This window comes from Vulpes lagopus, chromosome 8 (genome assembly GCF_018345385.1).
Source record: "Vulpes lagopus strain Blue_001 chromosome 8, ASM1834538v1, whole genome shotgun sequence".
NCBI lineage: Eukaryota > Metazoa > Chordata > Mammalia > Carnivora > Canidae > Vulpes > Vulpes lagopus.
In genome coordinates this window covers 125,413,403-125,431,107 of record NC_054831.1, presented here as the reverse complement: position 1 = coordinate 125,431,107, position 17,705 = coordinate 125,413,403, and the positions used below count along the sequence as shown (strand labels likewise).

The 17,705-nt window shown below is 40.1% G+C and overlaps 1 protein-coding gene across 3 annotated transcripts in view; it reads left to right on the top strand.

The window, feature by feature from the left end:
* Window positions 1–17,667, top strand: part of KDM1A (lysine demethylase 1A) — a 66,070-nt gene extending 48,403 nt beyond the window's left edge. For all 3 annotated transcript variants that reach the window (XM_041765228.1, XM_041765229.1, XM_041765227.1), the window contains 11 exons: window positions 3,990–4,132; window positions 4,498–4,588; window positions 5,729–5,863; window positions 6,639–6,712; window positions 7,424–7,535; window positions 10,288–10,420; window positions 12,195–12,382; window positions 12,802–12,916; window positions 14,257–14,384; window positions 15,011–15,157; window positions 15,961–17,667. In XM_041765228.1, the coding sequence (XP_041621162.1) occupies window positions 3,990–4,132; window positions 4,498–4,588; window positions 5,729–5,863; window positions 6,639–6,712; window positions 7,424–7,535; window positions 10,288–10,420; window positions 12,195–12,382; window positions 12,802–12,916; window positions 14,257–14,384; window positions 15,011–15,157; window positions 15,961–16,146 (1,452 nt within the window). In that variant the 3' untranslated portion in view covers window positions 16,147–17,667. The remainder of the gene's footprint in view (window positions 1–3,989; window positions 4,133–4,497; window positions 4,589–5,728; window positions 5,864–6,638; window positions 6,713–7,423; window positions 7,536–10,287; window positions 10,421–12,194; window positions 12,383–12,801; window positions 12,917–14,256; window positions 14,385–15,010; window positions 15,158–15,960) is intronic.
* The last annotated feature ends 38 nt before the right edge of the window (window positions 17,668–17,705 follow it).

Below are 17,705 nucleotides of genomic sequence, written 5' to 3'. Positions count from 1 at the left end.
ACTGGAAGCAAGAGAAATGGACAGTGTTTTGAAGATCTAAAGGGTTTGTGATGATAGAATGCAACCAGAGGTAGAACTGAGGAGAGCTGTCCTTCGTGAGATGACTTCTTGCAGGATTAGGACCCTGTCCAGAAAGCCACTTGGCTCTCACTAGATTTATTCTGCATAGGCTAGATACTCAGTCGGCTCTTCCTCAAGCCATGCTCAAGGATATTCCATATAATCTCTGCAGGACCATAGCAGTCAAGATTGTACCTATTTAAAGCAGTGAGACACACCAGATTCTTAGTTTGAAGGAACTGTTTGGAGCCTTTCATAGAGAAGTAAATGGGTTTGCAAAATTGTAATCAAAAGCTGTTTCAAAAAAAGTCTGTTTCAAAGTGATATCCATTTTGTTTGAATCTTTGCTAGAGAACAATTATCAAAGATACTTTACCTTCTTAGTTTACTGTTATGTTCTCGATATGTTGTCATAGAAATCCAGCTGCCATCAAACATGGTATGGTGCTTAGCCCCTTGCAGTCATTTGCTGAGTTCCTTTCTCAGGATGCAGTTTAAGAAGCTGAATAGAATGGTCAGGTAAACTGAAAATTATTGTGACTTGTGTTTAAAGATTGCCAATATTTCAGCTCCTTTCCATAATTTGTGGACCTAACAGAGTTCAAGGGTTCTCACCAAGGCAAGAGCAGTCAGTGACCTAAAACAAGTACTTAAGAGGTGCTCAGGGGGTAGTCAGTTGCTAAAGTTCTTTTCATTGTCTGAATATGTGAAATGGAACATACCTGACTTAGCTTAATTTTAGAAATAGAATCAAGATTTAAATATATCAAAAATATATTTTGGTTTTTTCCCAGTCAGTGTTGGTTTCCTAATGAACAGGTATTTGCTATTTTCCAAATATTTCTTTAATTTCAAAGTGGAATTCTAAAGTTAATGGGAAAATGCAACTTTCAAAGCTATCCCTGGTCTCTCTGGCAACAGTCCTAAAATTGCTGAACTAGGTGGAAAATGGATGGGGCCTAAGTGCTGTCTCTTGTATTCTGGAAAGTGGAGTCTCCAGTTAGAGCAGTGGACCCAGTCAGTGGACCAGAGATGCAGTCTGTCATCCTGCTGTCCATCAGATGAGACAGTCATCTTTTTGGTTTGGTTTTTGTTTGTTTGATTTTGTTGTTCTTGTTTTACTGTTTTGTGTTTTTCCTTTTCTCTTTCATTGAATTTTGATTTATTCCTCACTGCTTTCTGACACCATCTCCCTTTATCACCCTCACACCCACCCCACCCCCCCAAACTGCCTTTCTTTTGCCCATTTCTGTGCCTTGACTTTCCCATTTTGGTCTCTATACAGTCTGTTCCTTGTTTCTCTGGTGGTTGCAGCTTCTGAGCTAACAGAATGCTTCTGTCATGCTGTGTGTTTAAAGCCTTGATTTTACTGCTGTCATACAAAACTAAACTTGACGTGGCTGTTGGGCTGTTATTTACAGTTTATTTCTCTCTCTGCTGCACTGGTTAAAAGGACACTGTCAAGGTATTTTTTTTATATAATTTTTCAAATCATTTTCTTCACTGTTTACAATAACCCATTAAAAGCTTGAAACTTCGATCTTTCCCTTCCAAAGATCCTCTCCATCATACATTCACACTGGTTTGTTGTTGTAGAGTTGCGCCTATATGTTGGGCTGGTGCCATTTGAGTTTTTGTCATTGAAAGCGCATGTAAAAAGGTTTTTTGTGGGGGTGGGGTGGGTGGACTAAAGGGGAAAGTGTTATGAATCAAGCGGGCTGCTCAGCAAACAGAGGGAAGAAACAAAAGGTCAAATTTGGTCCCTCTAACCTTGACAGTGTCCCTTTAAATGTTTCTCTACCACACACCCTGGACCCCAGTTACTGAGCCTGAGTGCTGCGTACTTTTCCAGAATGAACTTCCCTATGTGACTGTCACCCTAGCTAAAGAGATTAAAGCTTGTCTGAAGCAAGCCATCCAGTCCACACTGGAAGAGCTTTAATCTGTACCATTTGCACACTTGCATATTGGCACATTCTGCCCTATTGCAGAGGCACATGTGATCTGGTCCCTCTTGCTTCTATAGCATCCTCTTGCTTGGCATTTTTGAAGCCACACATAGAAATATCACTATTTTGTACTCCATGAAAACTAGTCATGCACATTGCATCTGGGATCAGTTAAGATCTCATAACTATACAGATTTTGTGTTAAAAATGTAATTATTTCCTTTTTTAAAGAAGCACCAAATTTAGAGTTTCTAGAACTGTCTTTGGTAACATCATTGCAGGAATCACGCTGACCAGATTTCAGCGTTGCTTTGAGCTGCTCTGAATATGAGCCATCACATCGTTGAGCAACTGATAGAATAAATGAAATTCCTGACAAGAGGGTCTCTTCCATCAGCTCTGATAGCTGTGTAATCAGAACATGTAGGGTGTCACCAAGAACTCCTTCCTTTGGCCAGGGAGTTGAATGGGTAGGTAAGATGTGTTTGATCCACCAGGTCTTAGGTACCACTCATCTATATAAGGGGCACCAAGCATCCAAAGTCTGATTCTCTGCCTTACTTCTCAGCATAAACTAGAAGATTCTCAGAGATCTATATTTGTTAGGCCAAAGGGGATTCTCTAATTCATAAAGATTTCCTGATGGCTCCCATTCTTGGCCTTTTTGAATTTGATGCTTTAGAATTTCTAATTCGGTCACTTATGGGGTCATATTTACGGTTCCAAAAGAGAGTTGTGGTACTTTTCCCTTTCTTCTTTTGATTGCAGATTGTACTTCTTGCCATATTCTTTTGCCACACCATGGCTCATCTAGTAGAGTTACTTGTGTGACTCCTCAGTGAAGGGGCAGAGACAAGTGCTTTAAAAGTTGTCTATTCAGTTGCAAAGGGAAAAAAACTAAGGCATTTCAAATGAGAGGTAGAGTCTTACTGTGATGATCTCGCCCACAAGTTACCTCTGATTGTAAAACATCACTCCTCCTTGGCCTTAGTGTTTATTAGAACTTTTCTTTAATGCTGTCTTCTTGTTACCATTTTAGGTTGTCTGTAAAGTGAAATTCCATGTTTTGAATCCCATTAACTTGTTAATGCCCAGTTTATTCTGGCAAGAGATGCTTGCTTTAGACATGCTTGCCTTAGATAGATATGCTTTTTTCCTTCTTGCTACTACTGTGAATTCAGCAGTAAAATTGCAGATGCAGTTAAGGTTAGTACTGAATTAAGCAATAGCAAAGGAATTTGTGTCTGCTAACTGATGGTGTCAATAGGCAGGAGCACAGCAGGGTTTAGGTATGTGGTCTTGCAGCTTGATGATCTGTTTTGCGATCTCTCTTCCTACACAGTAATGAGCCAGACCTGGTACCTCAGTCACTCATAGTCTAAGAGCTTTTAGGCATTCAACTCTGAACTTAATCGGTGCCATAAAACACTGTTACTCTGCGAAAGAATGAAGATGCGATTGTGTTCTTATTAATAGCTGTGAATTTCACTTCACTCTTTCTCTACTCCCACCTGAAACTCATCTTTGAGGGAAAGGCAATGCCTTGGGCTTCTTATTTTTCCATCCTGCCCTTATTCTGGGAGGTCCTCAGGTGTGTTGACATAGTTTTTGTTCTCTGAGACTTTTCCAGTGTGGCATTTGCATGTCGGCCCAGCTTATCTCAGTGCATGTCAGCTCCAGGACACCTTGTGCTCCACATAACTTCAGTTAGCACCAATTAGGACCAAGTGTGAATCCTGTGGCTGTTAATAGAGGTGAAGTCTCAGCTCAGAGGGCAAACTTGGGAGAATAGGAAACTATCAGGGCCAAAACATTTCATACCTCATTTAATGGAATTGACAGATGGAATCATTGTCCTCAAAGGTTCCCCCTTTGAGGTACATATTTTGACCTTTTTAACTGTAGAGCATTTGTGTTTTCATGGATGGTTATGTTTAGTCTTATTATAAGGACCAACTCTGCTATACTTCGGATTTGCAGGTTCCTAAAGAGAAAGATGAAATGGTAGAGCAAGAGTTTAACCGGTTGTTAGAAGCTACGTCTTACCTTAGTCACCAGCTAGACTTCAATGTCCTCAATAATAAGCCTGTGTCCCTTGGCCAGGCATTGGAAGTTGTCATTCAGTAAGTATTTTGAAACTGCTTATTTGTACAGTGAATTCCACTTAGAGATTTGCTATTTATGTTTTAAATTTTTCAGCAAGTCTTATTTGAGCTATTTTTCACTTATTTTCATGCAAATTAATTAAATCCCAAAGTAAAACCATTTAAAATAAATGATCCTTTAAGGCCCCTCTCAATTCTAAAACTCACAGCTTTATGGTACTAAACTATATTTAACATAGCCTAGAAAATAATTTGCCACCTTTCTTGTCCCAGAGTATTAGAAATTTCAGTGGGCCTTGGTGTCCTTGAATGCCTTTGATAGGTTCCTGTCTTGGGCTACAAAGCTGGCAGTGTGGCCAAGGCACATATTTTGTCTCTTTTAGGTTACAAGAAAAGCATGTCAAAGATGAGCAAATTGAACATTGGAAGAAGATAGTAAAGACTCAGGAGGAGTTGAAAGAACTTCTTAATAAGGTGAAATTTTAGATTTTCTTTATACCTGAAGATGCATTGGTGGGGAGGTGCTTTAAAAAATTTTAGGTGTTTTTTTTCCTCCAGGGGAGAGAGGGTCCGCCAGCTCATTATTCTTAAGAAAATAGTGACTAACAAAAGGGGTAGTTTTATCTGTCAGTCTTTCAGTACAGTACTACTGGTAGGTTGTTGCCATGGGAAATAGATCTTTGCTGTGTTGGGTTCCCTTTGGCAGAGTTAGCCCAGTGCCTTCTGCTGGATTCTGTAATGAGATGGAAATGAGCTGTGCTGGGGTCAAGTTGCCACTGATGAGGACAACAAATCAGCAGCCAGAACCACAATTCACTGCCATAATTATTTCCTTTGAGGTGCCAGGATGGGAATATTTCTCAGTGCTGTGTCTACTGAGTGCCCTTCTTTCCCCCGACTTCCCAGAGGTCCCACCACTTCCCAGAGGCCCAGTTCTCGACTGGGAAACCATTTGTTTTCTCCTGATCCTACCAGCTGCAAACATAATACCAACTTAGGGAGAAAACATGAAGTGAGACATCCTCTGTGGGGAGCTTTTTAATGCAGAATCTGTGTGCATCTTGTGACCAGACTCTTGACTCTCTCTCACTGTGCCTTGTTTCTTTATCCTGTCAAATGAGAAGATGTCTGTGCACAGATTCTTAGGGCCCAGTACCATCAGAAAGCTGAGAAACTAACATTAGGAATGGCTCTGGGAGGTTTTGTGTGGTGATTTTAGCCTTTTACATAATTTAGGAAATAAATCATGACAGTTTGTTCCCCAAAACAATAAGTTAAATTGGTGTTTGTTTTTTCCTGGAATTTGAGATAGATATATAGATATAGATAGATTTATTATTATTATTATTATTACTATTGGAACACTCCTGGTTCTTCATTTGTTTTGGAAGACAGAAATAATCTTCTGTGATAATGTGATACGTCTGTGTTGAGCCGTACAGGATTTTTTCCTCTTCTAAAATGTCATGATGTAGAAGAGGTATTTCAGAACTTCAAGGATTTTGCACTGTAACCTTTTTGGGTATAATAGGTTAGGGGATGAACCAAAGCATGTGATTTGGAGCTGGATTACATAACTATCTGAAATGGTACGTTTGTATTTTTCTCTCTTAGATGGTAAATTTGAAAGAGAAAATTAAAGAACTCCATCAGCAGTACAAAGAAGCATCTGAGGTCAAGCCACCCAGAGACATCACTGCCGAGTTCTTAGTGAAAAGCAAACACAGGGATCTGACCGCCCTATGCAAGGTGTGGTACACATACATGCCCAGGTGGTTTTCCTTGGAATCCTGAGAAAGACCATAGGTCTGGGAAACTTTGGAAAGGGAGAACCACTAACTAATCACAGGTATATGTAGTAGGAAGAGAGAGGGTTTGGGACACAGAACCCAAAGGGACTGAATGGATTAGTTTGCTTTGAGATCTGCTTTTTCTGCAGAATTTCTACTTTGTTTTCACAGTCTTGTGCTTTAACTTACATCTCAGGTTAGCTAGCTCCCTGTCAGCTTAGAATAATGATAATGAACATAACTTCAGTCATTTGATATCAAACTGATTGAAATCCCTAACTTAGTATCTCTTAGCCATGGCATCTTAGATTCCTCAGTCACCTCATCTATGACACAGTGTTAATATTTTTCCTTTGTAAGGGATCTAAGCTTTAGCCCATGCTAGGGACATGGTAAGGGTACAGGAAGTAGTTGCTGTTCTTTTTCATTCTTGCTTTGTAGCACCCCAGTATCTGTGCTCGCTTCTGCAGCACATATACTAAAATTGTAGTACCCCAGTATGCTATTCTTCCTTTTTCTTCTCCTGTATGCCCTCTGCATCCCTTCTCCCCCTCATGTTCATTGAGGCTCACATTGTAACTTGTCTCCCAAGAACAACCAGATCCAGCCTTAAGCTTGAGGCATACTCCGGGATATGGACAGAGAGGTGGTCCAGGCCTTAACACTTTGTGGTATAAATAATTAGATTGGTCTCTGCCCCATGAAGATCGACCCAGTTCTCTTAATTTTATCAGGAATATGATGAATTAGCTGAAACACAAGGAAAACTAGAAGAAAAACTTCAAGAATTGGAAGCCAATCCCCCAAGGTGAGGAAAACACAAATGTTCAGAGGGATAGCTTTTGCTGTTCTGTTATATTTAGAAGGAAAATTACAAAGCACTATTCAATGAATCGATTGTAATTTTAATGTGTAGTAGTCCCCTAAATATTTAAAAAATATGTTTTTGAAAAGAAAACCTTTCTCCATAAGATCTAATATTTGAATGAAATATATTGTCTTCTGTGAGTAGAATAGAAGGTCATATTGCTTTAAATTCCCATAATTCTGAGGGCTAAGAAAGTCATACTTCATTGGATTTTTGACAGTGAATACTTGTATGCTGATAGTGTGTGTTCCGTGGTGCATCTGGCCCCCACATATCTACTCTGTTCTGTATTTGGGAATGCTACCCATTCTTGCTTTAAAAAAAAAAAACCATGCTTTATTTATACAACAAATAAGCTTTTATAATGCCAGGTACCCATGTGAAGAAGTCTTTTTTTTTTTTTCTCCTAGACAAATGAAGCCTGATAGTAATTTGCTTTATGTAGTAGAGGTTGGCACTGCTCTAGGCACCAGTAATAAAGAAGTTAATAAGACATATAAGGTCCTGTTTTTTGACTTGTCATTTCTTTGTATAAGGCACAGTACCAGGCTTAGGTTCTCTCAGTTATTGAGATTGTCTGCATCAGTCCACTGAGCACAGTAGTCCTGTCCTTCCTTTAATAACCTGCACCTCTCTGTTTTCATTTTGCAGTGACGTATATCTCTCATCGAGAGACAGACAAATACTTGATTGGCATTTTGCAAATCTTGAATTTGCTAATGCCACACCTCTCTCTACACTCTCCCTTAAACACTGGGATCAGGTAAAGTTGCTTTGTCATTTATTTTGTAGCACATGTCTTTGGGAAGGCTCTTAGGAGCAGCTGTTAATGTGTGTGTGTGTGTGTGTGTGTGTGTGTGTGTGTGTGTGTTTAAATAGCTGTAAGAGAGAGAATTTGCATACAGTACAATTTACCTATTTTAAACGAATAGCTTGAAGTTTTGCCAAATGTACGTAGTCATGAATCACCAGCACAATTAAGATACAGAACATTTCCATCCTGGAAAGTTCTCTTGCCTCTCTGCAATCAGTCCCCAGCCCTCCCACTCCTGATCTAAGATGACCCCGATTTCCTTTCTGTCAATATAGTTTGCTTTTTCTAGAATTACATATAAATTGAACTGTATGGTATATAATCATACAGAATATAGCCTTTTGTGTGTGATTTCTTTCACTTAGCAAATCGTTGAGATTCATATTTGTCGTTGCGTGTATCCGTGGTTTGTTCGTTTTCATTGTTTAGTAGTATTCTGTTGTATGGATATGCCATAAATTGTTTATCCATACACTGATACATTGGTGGATATTTGGATTTCCAAGTTTTGGGGCTATGAATATTCATGTCTCTCTTTTGGGTATATACTTTGGAGTGAAATTGCTGGATCTTATGTAGATTTTTAACTTTCTAAGAAGCTCCAAACTATTCCAAATTGCATTCCCCCCAGCAGTGTTTGAAAGTTCTAGTTGTTCCACATCCTTACCAACACTTGGTATTGCCAGTTTTTAAAAATTTAGCCTTTGTAACAGGTGTATAGTACCTGTTTCATTATGGTGGTAATTTTTGCATTTCCTGAATGATGGGTGATGTGAAGCACCTTTTCATGTATTTACTTACCATTGGTTTTTCAGTTTTTTGGTGAAGAGTCTGTTCAGATCTTTTGCCCATTATTTAAAAATCTGGTTAACCTCTTACTAAATTGTGTAAGAGTTAATTATGTTCCTTAGATTCTGGATAGAATTCCTTTGTCAGATTTTTGTTTTGTAAATATTTTCTTCCAGTCCACAACTTCCTTTTTCATTTTCTAAATAGTATGTTTCAAAGAGCAAAACTTTTTAATTTTATGAAGTTCCTATTTCTCAACTCTCTTTTAAAAGCTTTGTGCTTTTTTTGTATCTTGAAAAATGAGGATAGAGTTCATATTTTTCCATGGTTATCTAATTAATTATTCTAGCACCACCCTTTTTCTTCATTTGTCTTGGTACCTTTGTTGAAAAATCATTTGACCATATGTTAAACTATTTGTTACTCCTTCTTGTTAATTCACTTGTTCACATGCCACTTTCATAGTCTAGTTTACTATTGCTTTCTGGTAAGTCTTGAAATTAGGTAGTGTAAATTCTTCAACTTTTCTTTTTTTTTAAATCATTTTGGCTACTTTAGGTCTTACATATTTCCATAAAAATTTTAGAATCAGTTTAGAAATTTCTATAGAAGACCTTCTGGGATTTTGATTGGGATTTGAACATGGTATATCTCTCCATTTATTTAGATTTTCTTTAATATTTTTCAGCCATAATTTACAGTTCTTCAGTGTACAAGTTTTACATGTCTTTTGTCAAATTATTCTTAAGTATTTTAAGTGTGAGTTACTCTTGAACTGGTGAGAAATCACAGTGCTTCTTAGATATTGAAGGAATCGATCTCTAAATCTGAGACTTTGGCCAGACCTAAGACTACAGAAGTAAATATTCCTTTTTTTTTTTTTTTTTACATACACATACATATTTTCATTTCTATTTTACATTTTCTTAGTAAAATTAGTTTGAATTCTTAATCTTTAGGTTATACTTTCATATTCTTTAGTATTTAACTTACAGTGAGGATTGGACCTGTTAGTGGTAAAAATCTTAACAGAATTCCTGGTTGTTTTTTTCATGTAAATACTAAATTTAGACCCTTCCTAGTGACTGATTTATCTTTTGAAGTTTCAGTATGTATCCATTCATAATCTTATTTGGGTCCGAATGCAGTTAATTTGAACTGCATTCGGTATGGGGAGATGAATCATTCACTTAAGTAGGGAGAGTTCTCCTAACCTAGTATTATATAACTCGAAAGAATCATGCCCTGCTTTCCCCTAGAAATTCCATGAGATTAGAAAATACTGACTAGCCTTCAAAAATTTTCAGTAAATTCAAAGAAATTAGATCATTTTGGGATTCCTTCCAGGCCAAATGTTGACTCCTTTACTGGATCCTCTTGGGCCAGTTTTTATAATCCCAGATTGTTTTTATCTAGTTTGATTAATTTTAGTTTTGGAAGTCTTCCTCATCTTTCAAGACTGTAACTTAAAGAAATAAAAACTGATTTTGCTCCTAGGTAAAAGAAATGTAAGTAATTAGGATGGTGGTTTTGCCCAATCTGTAATGCATTCAGAGGCCAGACAGACACCTGAACTTATTGAATCATCTTTCTCTGAGAGAGCCCACCTCCTTTGGATAGCCTGGACTGAGAGATCGAGTGTAGGCCTGTGAGGAGAAAACTTGATCTAGGGAAGAAGACGCTGCCTCATTTCACTGCCCAGAGATGGCCATTTGGGACAATGAAACATTTTTTTCTTTTCCCTCTAGTTCCTGGGACAGATGTAACTAATTACTGAGTGGTGGTTCTTTAATTTCTGCCTTACAGTATTGACTGTTTTCCACAAACTTGTTTTTCTGTGTTAATCTTACAGAACCCAGTATGTATGGCAGAGATTAAGAGCGTGTTGGGTATACTTTTCTCTCTTCTTTAGGACGACGACTTTGAGTTTACTGGCAGCCACCTGACAGTGAGGAATGGCTACTCATGTGTGCCTGTGGCTTTAGCAGAAGGCCTAGACATTAAGTTGAATACAGCAGTGCGGCAGGTTCGCTACACAGCTTCAGGTATGTCACTGCTTCACTGGTGAGATAAATCTTTTACTCTGAAACGCAGTACTGATCTTTAGTTTACCTCAAGAAAAAAAAATACTAGGTATGTTTTCTCATAAAACCCTATAAATTATGACTTCTAATTTTAAAAATCTGCATTGACAGAAGGATTGAGCCTATAGTCTCTTTGGGCTTTCTAATCTGATGAGTGTACAAACCAAAACCAAGAAATTGAGGCAGGTCATAGGGTTTCCAGTTTGTTACATGTATTACTTTGGTGTTGTAAGAACTACCAGTAAGTTTGTACCTAATTTTGCTGAATTTTTTTTTTTTGAATTTTTTTTTTTTAAAGATTCATTTATTATTTGAGAGAGAAAGCACAGGTGGGAGGCCAGTGGGGGAGAGGGAGAGGGAGAAGAAGGGGAGAGGGAGAGGGAGAAGCAGAAGCAGACTCCCCACTGAGCAGGGAGCCCGATGCAGGGCTCAATCCCAGGACCCTGAGATCATGACCTGAGCCAAAGGCAGATGCTTAACTGACTGAGCCACCCAGGCATCCAGTGTTCTTAAATATCAGGATTCTGGCCTCTGGGCACAGTGGGACCCACTCTTGTATTTTACCATTTCTGTCTTGCTGTTTAGATCCATTTACCTCTCCTGTTGAGGTGGGCTAACTTAACTGCTCAGGCCGGTTTCTGATTCTAGGAGCAGTCTGCTAAGAAGTTGACTTCACAGATGGAATTGCCCTGATTCTCATGGGCAGAAGGCTCAGTGCTCACTGTTGCTGACTCCAGACCACATGTAATGTGGAGTGCAGAGAACTCGCTGTCCACCCACTTTTGGAAATAGTAGTCCAGTACTTGATAACTAGTCAGCCCCAGTCTCCTCCCCCAGGGCCCTCATAACAAGTGAAGATGTGACCATCAACCTTGCTTGCTTGCCCTTCATGGTCACTTTTCTAGAATTGTGGAGACTACCACAGTTTTGTTTTTGTTTTTGTTTTACAACCCCTGAAACAGCCTTCCATTTAATTTTCCCTTCATATGCAGCTTCTAGCTGATATTGAATCCTGTAGCCTTTAAATAGCCATCTGCAGGCAGGTGAAGAACAGTGAGAAAGTGCATGAACTGAGCTGTTGTACAAATTTTGAGCTACTTATATATTTTCTGAAATTCTGTAAATAGGTATTTATTGAAGAAAAAAAAAACACAAATGAAGAAAAATACCATTAACCTCTTTTCAGTGCTTTTTCTGTGGTCAGCTCTGAGCTTTATTCAGACTCTGGCAAGCGAGGCATCACAGTGCATTTGCAAGAATAGCATGCTCTGCGCTTCCAGTGGCATCATGCAACTCTGCACCACGGTCTTCCAGTGTCATTCTTCACTTGATCCTCAGTAAGCGCCTAACCATGGTGTAGAGGCATTGCCTGTAATGTTACAGACATTTATTCTTCACTTTGGTCTACATTTACTTAATCCTTAGTAAATAATAATGTTTTTAAATTAGTCCAGAAGATCACTAGTGTATCAGGAAGGTAAGACAAGCACCGTGCTGAAGATTCAGGACTCTGAAATTGACTATTAGAATTTGAAACCTGGCACTTAGTACCCGTGTGGCCTTGTCTAAACTTACTTCGCTACCACCTCAGTTTTATTCCTTTAAAAAATAAATAGAACAGATTTTACAAACTTATGGTAAGAATTAACTGAGATAGTGTATAGATTCTACAGTGCACTGAATGTTCAATACCATCCCTATCACCACTAAAGTCTTTTCCCTCTGACATCTCTAGGATGTGAAGTGATAGCTGTGAATACCCGGTCCACAAGTCAAACCTTTATTTATAAATGTGATGCAGTTCTTTGTACCCTTCCCTTGGGGGTATTGAAGCAGCAGCCACCAGCCGTTCAGTTTGTGCCACCTCTTCCTGAGTGGAAAACATCTGCAGTCCAAAGGATGGGATTTGGCAACCTTAACAAGGTAACTTGCCTAGGCACCTCTCCACATACCCATTGTGCAAATACCAGCCTTAGGGCTCTCCAGTCAGAGAGGATGGGGGTGTTTGTTTTTGTACGTTTTGCTGTGCTCCCAGCTTTGTGATATCAGGGTGAGGCCTGTCAGTTCATTCATTTCAGTGCCTAATTTCATATATATATATATATAAAATATCCATGAGGACTTATTCTGGGATCACCTTGCAAACCTAAGCTCTAAATATTGTCTGAAGTAACACATTCATAATAGGGATTTCTAGGCTTAAATTGTGAGTAGATTAGGAGAAACTTTAATAAGAGAAACTTTAATAAGATCTACGGAAGAAGTATTACCTCTTGAGGTACAGCTTAAAGCCATGTTCTCTGAGCCCTGTCATCAGTTCATGTGCTCCTTTTTTACAATAGGTGGTATTGTGTTTTGACCGTGTGTTCTGGGATCCAAGTGTCAATTTGTTCGGGCATGTCGGCAGTACAACTGCCAGCAGGGGTGAACTCTTCCTCTTCTGGAACCTCTATAAAGGTAGCTGCTCCTGGTTTTAATCTTTTTCATATCCTTACAGGAACAGAGAATTAGGAATATTCTGGTTTTTCTCAAATACGTATGTCTTGATTTTTCATTAACTCAACTAGCAATTTCAGAAATTCCCGCTAGATGCTTGGGGATATGGGGGTGGGGTGGGGAGAAACACCTGCCATCAAGGAGCTCACAGCCTAGTGAGAAATACACTAAGGAGGCGAACAGTCTAGCAACAGGCCTATAAAGTCAACCCAGCCAAGAAAGCCCAGAACCAGGGAAGCTTCCCATAAGGGGAAACTTGTATTCCTCATTCTCAGACTTTTGTATCTGGCCCCTGAATCTTTGATCACTTCCTTTAGAATGTATGTATCAAACTCCTACCTCCTGTTTTAATTTCTTCTGTAATTCGACTGCTCTTCTGTATGGTGCTTAAAATATTTATATATTTTATGAATACACATATAAATGTTATCTCTATTTCTTGTCTTCTGCTTCAAGGCCTCTGCATGTACTATGTGGTCTGGGCCTGAGGAGCTTTTTTTTCTTCTCTTCCTTCCCATCATGGCCTTCCACTGTCTCAAATCTGAATTAAGTCCCTGTATTTTCTTTCTATCCTGTTTTTCTTCATTGCTTTTACCAGTTCATAATTATAGCTGTGTGATACTTACCTGTTGATCTGTAGAGTTGTATAGTTTATAGCTTTTATATCCCAGCATCTTGTGCCTAATACAGAAGTATGTTGCGTAAATATTCACCAAATGGGTGGGTGAAGGTGGTGATGGGTTTGGAGGGGCCTGGAATAGTTAAAAGGATATAGCTCTTGCCATGGAGCAAGCTGTCTAAGGTGGTCAGGGCTAAGGATTCTGTGCCTAAATATAGGAATACCTGTTGGTTTTCTTAGCAAGATCCAAGGTTGTATCTTCAACATTTCTATATTCTGCAAAATCATAAGTGGTTAAGTACATGAGTCACACTTTACTCTCTAGAGTTTGCCAGCTGCCTTCTAGGGATAGATTTTTGAGTTGCAATTTCAGAAACATGTCTCCATCCTAACTCTGGGAAACAAAGGGTTGCAGAAGGGGAAGTGCGTAGGGGGATAGATAGGGTAATGGGTGACAGGCATTAAGGAGGGCACATGATGAGATGAGTACTGGGTGTTATATGTTGGCAAATTGAATTTAAATAAAACTTAAAAAAAATAATAAAACTTGTCTCTAGCACAAGAGTTGCATGTCTGTTGGTCATCAGATTTCAGAGTGCCCAGAATAACGTGGGGCCTGATAAAGAGGTTCTTGAGAAAAGTCTGTAGGAAAACCCTAGAATTGTCCTTTCTGTTTCCCTAGCTCCAATACTATTGGCACTAGTGGCAGGAGAAGCTGCTGGCATCATGGAAAACATAAGTGATGATGTGATTGTCGGCCGATGCCTGGCCATCCTCAAAGGGATTTTTGGTAGCAGTGCAGTGCCTCAGGTAAGTAAGTTGGGACAAGTGGGGATCAAGGTTCACACTAGAGCCAGGTTTGACATAGTCTCTTTACATTGGTCAGCACAGTTTCAGCCAGAATTGTGTGTGCTAGGTTTCCGTGAATGCCAATGTTTGGAGTCTATGATGTAAGTGTGGGATTCAAGAAATCCCCCCAGTACATGGGCTGGGAGATTGAAAAGGCTATTTGCTGTATATCTCTGCTGGTCTCATCATTTGTGTGTGTGTGTGTGTGTGTGCAGTCATACCACTCCTGCCTTTTAGACAAAGTGGTCAGACTCAAAGAATTGCCTGGTACTTTTTTCTATAGGCTCTCTGAAACACTAGATCCTTATGATTCCTTTCAAAGAAGGCATATTAATGCTTCGTGAATTGAGGGAATAAAGGTCTAGTCCTGGGTAAACCTGTAGATTTCATAGGCAAGGCAGTGTAAAATCTTGGTTGGAAGCCCTTTGTGTTGTGCTTTAAAGCAACAGAATTCATCACTTGGCTAATTGGTGTCTCCTGCCTCCTTGCTCACTTATATCCCCACCCGCCACAGCTGTTCCACCTTTCCGAGAGGGCTGGTTTGTCCTCTGTCCTGTAGTAACTTCTGCCCGTGCTTTTTCCTTTAGCCCAAGGAGACTGTGGTATCTCGCTGGCGTGCTGATCCCTGGGCCCGGGGCTCCTATTCATATGTAGCTGCAGGATCATCTGGAAATGACTATGATTTAATGGCTCAGCCAATCACTCCTGGCCCCTCAATTCCAGGTGCCCCACAGGTGAGAAACTGGCAAACTACATGGGCTTATATGGGAAAAGGCCAGTATCCCAAAATTTCAGGGCAAACATGATGCCACTGTCTTGGGGGCTGTTTTTAGATTGTAGTCATTCTGATAATCAAGAGCAGAGGAAAGTGAGGAACACTGATTTCTCATATTCTGGCTCTGTAAATCTAGGCAGTCCCATAGTATAAGCCAATTACTTTTTCCTTACAGATTTTTTCCCCTAAGAAACAAAAAACATTTTTAGTTGCACCCCATTTTGTAATGACCTACAGTATTTTTGGGGGGTGTCAATCACTAACAGGTCTCCAGGATATGCCTCTGGGTGGAGGGTGGGGGGGTGGTCCTTATCTAGATGATACAGACCCTGCTCCAGAGTAGCAAGGGTTCCTCAGGACCTTGTGAGCCTGCTCTGGAGCTGAGAAGCAAAGGTGTTCCTGGGTAAGAACAAATGCTGGATTATCTGTTGTACAGAGTAGTCAGGAACCTCTCTGACCAAGTAGGTGCTGTAGGAGGCAAAGGAAGCTCTAGAACTGGGAATTAAATGATAAGTAAGAACAGATGCAGTTATGCATCACCCTAGGACTAAGGCTGGCTCAGCTGAGTTTTGTTGTCACATTTCTACTCTGGTCATTTCTAGAATGCCTGCTGATGAGGGAGACCTTTTTTGGTAGAATGATGGTCTGTGATTGGTGGGGCAGCCTTCAAAGGCCAGTAGGCATTTCAAACATAACAAAAATAAAAGTTATTATTTGCAACCCACTGATCTTTTCTCTCAAAATTTTTCCCCCCTGAAATAGCCAATTCCACGACTCTTCTTTGCTGGAGAACATACAATCCGTAACTACCCAGCCACTGTCCATGGCGCTCTGCTGAGTGGGCTGCGAGAAGCAGGAAGGATTGCAGACCAGTTTCTGGGTGCCATGTACACTCTGCCTCGCCAGGCCACACCAGGCGTCCCTGCACAGCAGTCCCCAAGCATGTGAGACTGAAGGGTTTTGAGGGAAGCAGACGATGTGCGTGTCTTTTGCTGTGTAAGCAAAGCTCGTAGCAATACTGGATCCCACTGAGAAACTCACTCTGGCATCTGGGCTCCGATCAGCTGCTTGAACTCATGATGCCTGGTGGCCAAGGAGGTTGCCTCCTTCGAGTGACTTAGAGCTAGAGAGGCAGTTGTCCGTTAGCGTGGAAGTCAGTGTTCTTCCTAAAGACTTGAGGTAAGCAAGTGTGGTGAGAGGACATGTTAGTCTTTTGGTGTGTGGTGGTTTTTTATATTTTAAAAATAAAACTTCATATAAAATTATTCTTTGTTTCCCTCTTAGATTTATATATAAGATAGGGGTGCTGTGCCTTTGGAAATGCCAATTTTATCCATGTTTAAATATTTATATAAGGGGGAAAAGTGGTTTGGTGAGGTCTGAAGATGAGCTTGAGGGGGGCGCCCCACAGAAGCAGTGGGCTTGACCAGTGGAACCAGAGTTCCCTATTGGGACTATGGGGTGGTTTGTACTAGGGGTATGAAGCTATAGGTCAAGCATATGGATATTAGGAGACTGAATTTTTAAGGTAAAATGAGGCACAGAGTTTGGGTAGGTCTCTGGCAGACCATTCAGGCTTTACTCCCCAGGTTCCCTGCCATGGGTATGTGCTAACTTTCCACTTTTGTCCAACATAGTGGTATAAAAGTTTTAGGAAGTGTCACAAAAGGATAAGATCCAGGGTTTGGGTGACTTAGTTTCCTGTTGCTGCTATTAACAGATGACCACAGCAGGCTCTGAGGGAAGATTCCATTTCCTTGCCTTTTTAGCTTCTAGTGGCTGTATTTCTTGGCTTGGAGCCCTTCAGAGCACATTACTCCAATCTCTGCTTCTCTTGTTCTATACTCCTGTCTTCCTTGTACAAGGATACTTGTGATTTCATTTAAGGTCCACCCAGATCATCTTCCCATTTCAAAATCCTTACTCATGTCTGCAAAGTCCCTTTTGCCATATAAGGGAAAATGTTTTTATAAGAAGGGAACAGTAACTGTTCAAGGGCTCCTAACAGACGTTACCATAAATGCATGTACATCATGTTTCTGAAAACTGGCTTTTACTGGTGTGTTAGTCAATTCTTCCCTATAATTAGTCTAAACGAGGTTTATACTTAGCCCACCGATGTAATGTTCCTTCAAATCTAACAATTAGATGATGAAGATGGAGAAGGCTTTCCTTAGTCCTGGACTAACAGCATTGGGGGGAATCTGCACACCAGGATCAGGGCAAGTGGTATGGAGCTGAGAATAGCACGCAGTGGAAAGTACATGAACTTTGGCCTGTGACCTGCATTTGAATCCCAGCTCTGCCATCAATATTGTTGCCTCAGGTGGGTTAGGTGCTTTAAAACCTTGTTTTTAAAATAAATGGCATGTTTTCGTGTGTGACAGCAGACAAGCCTAAAACCAAGAATCCTAGCAGCTGTTTCATTGCTGCATTTAAATCCAGTCATGTGGGTGCTAGGTGTATCCCTTCCCAAGCCCCAGCATGTTTCCAGTCCTTCCAGCGTC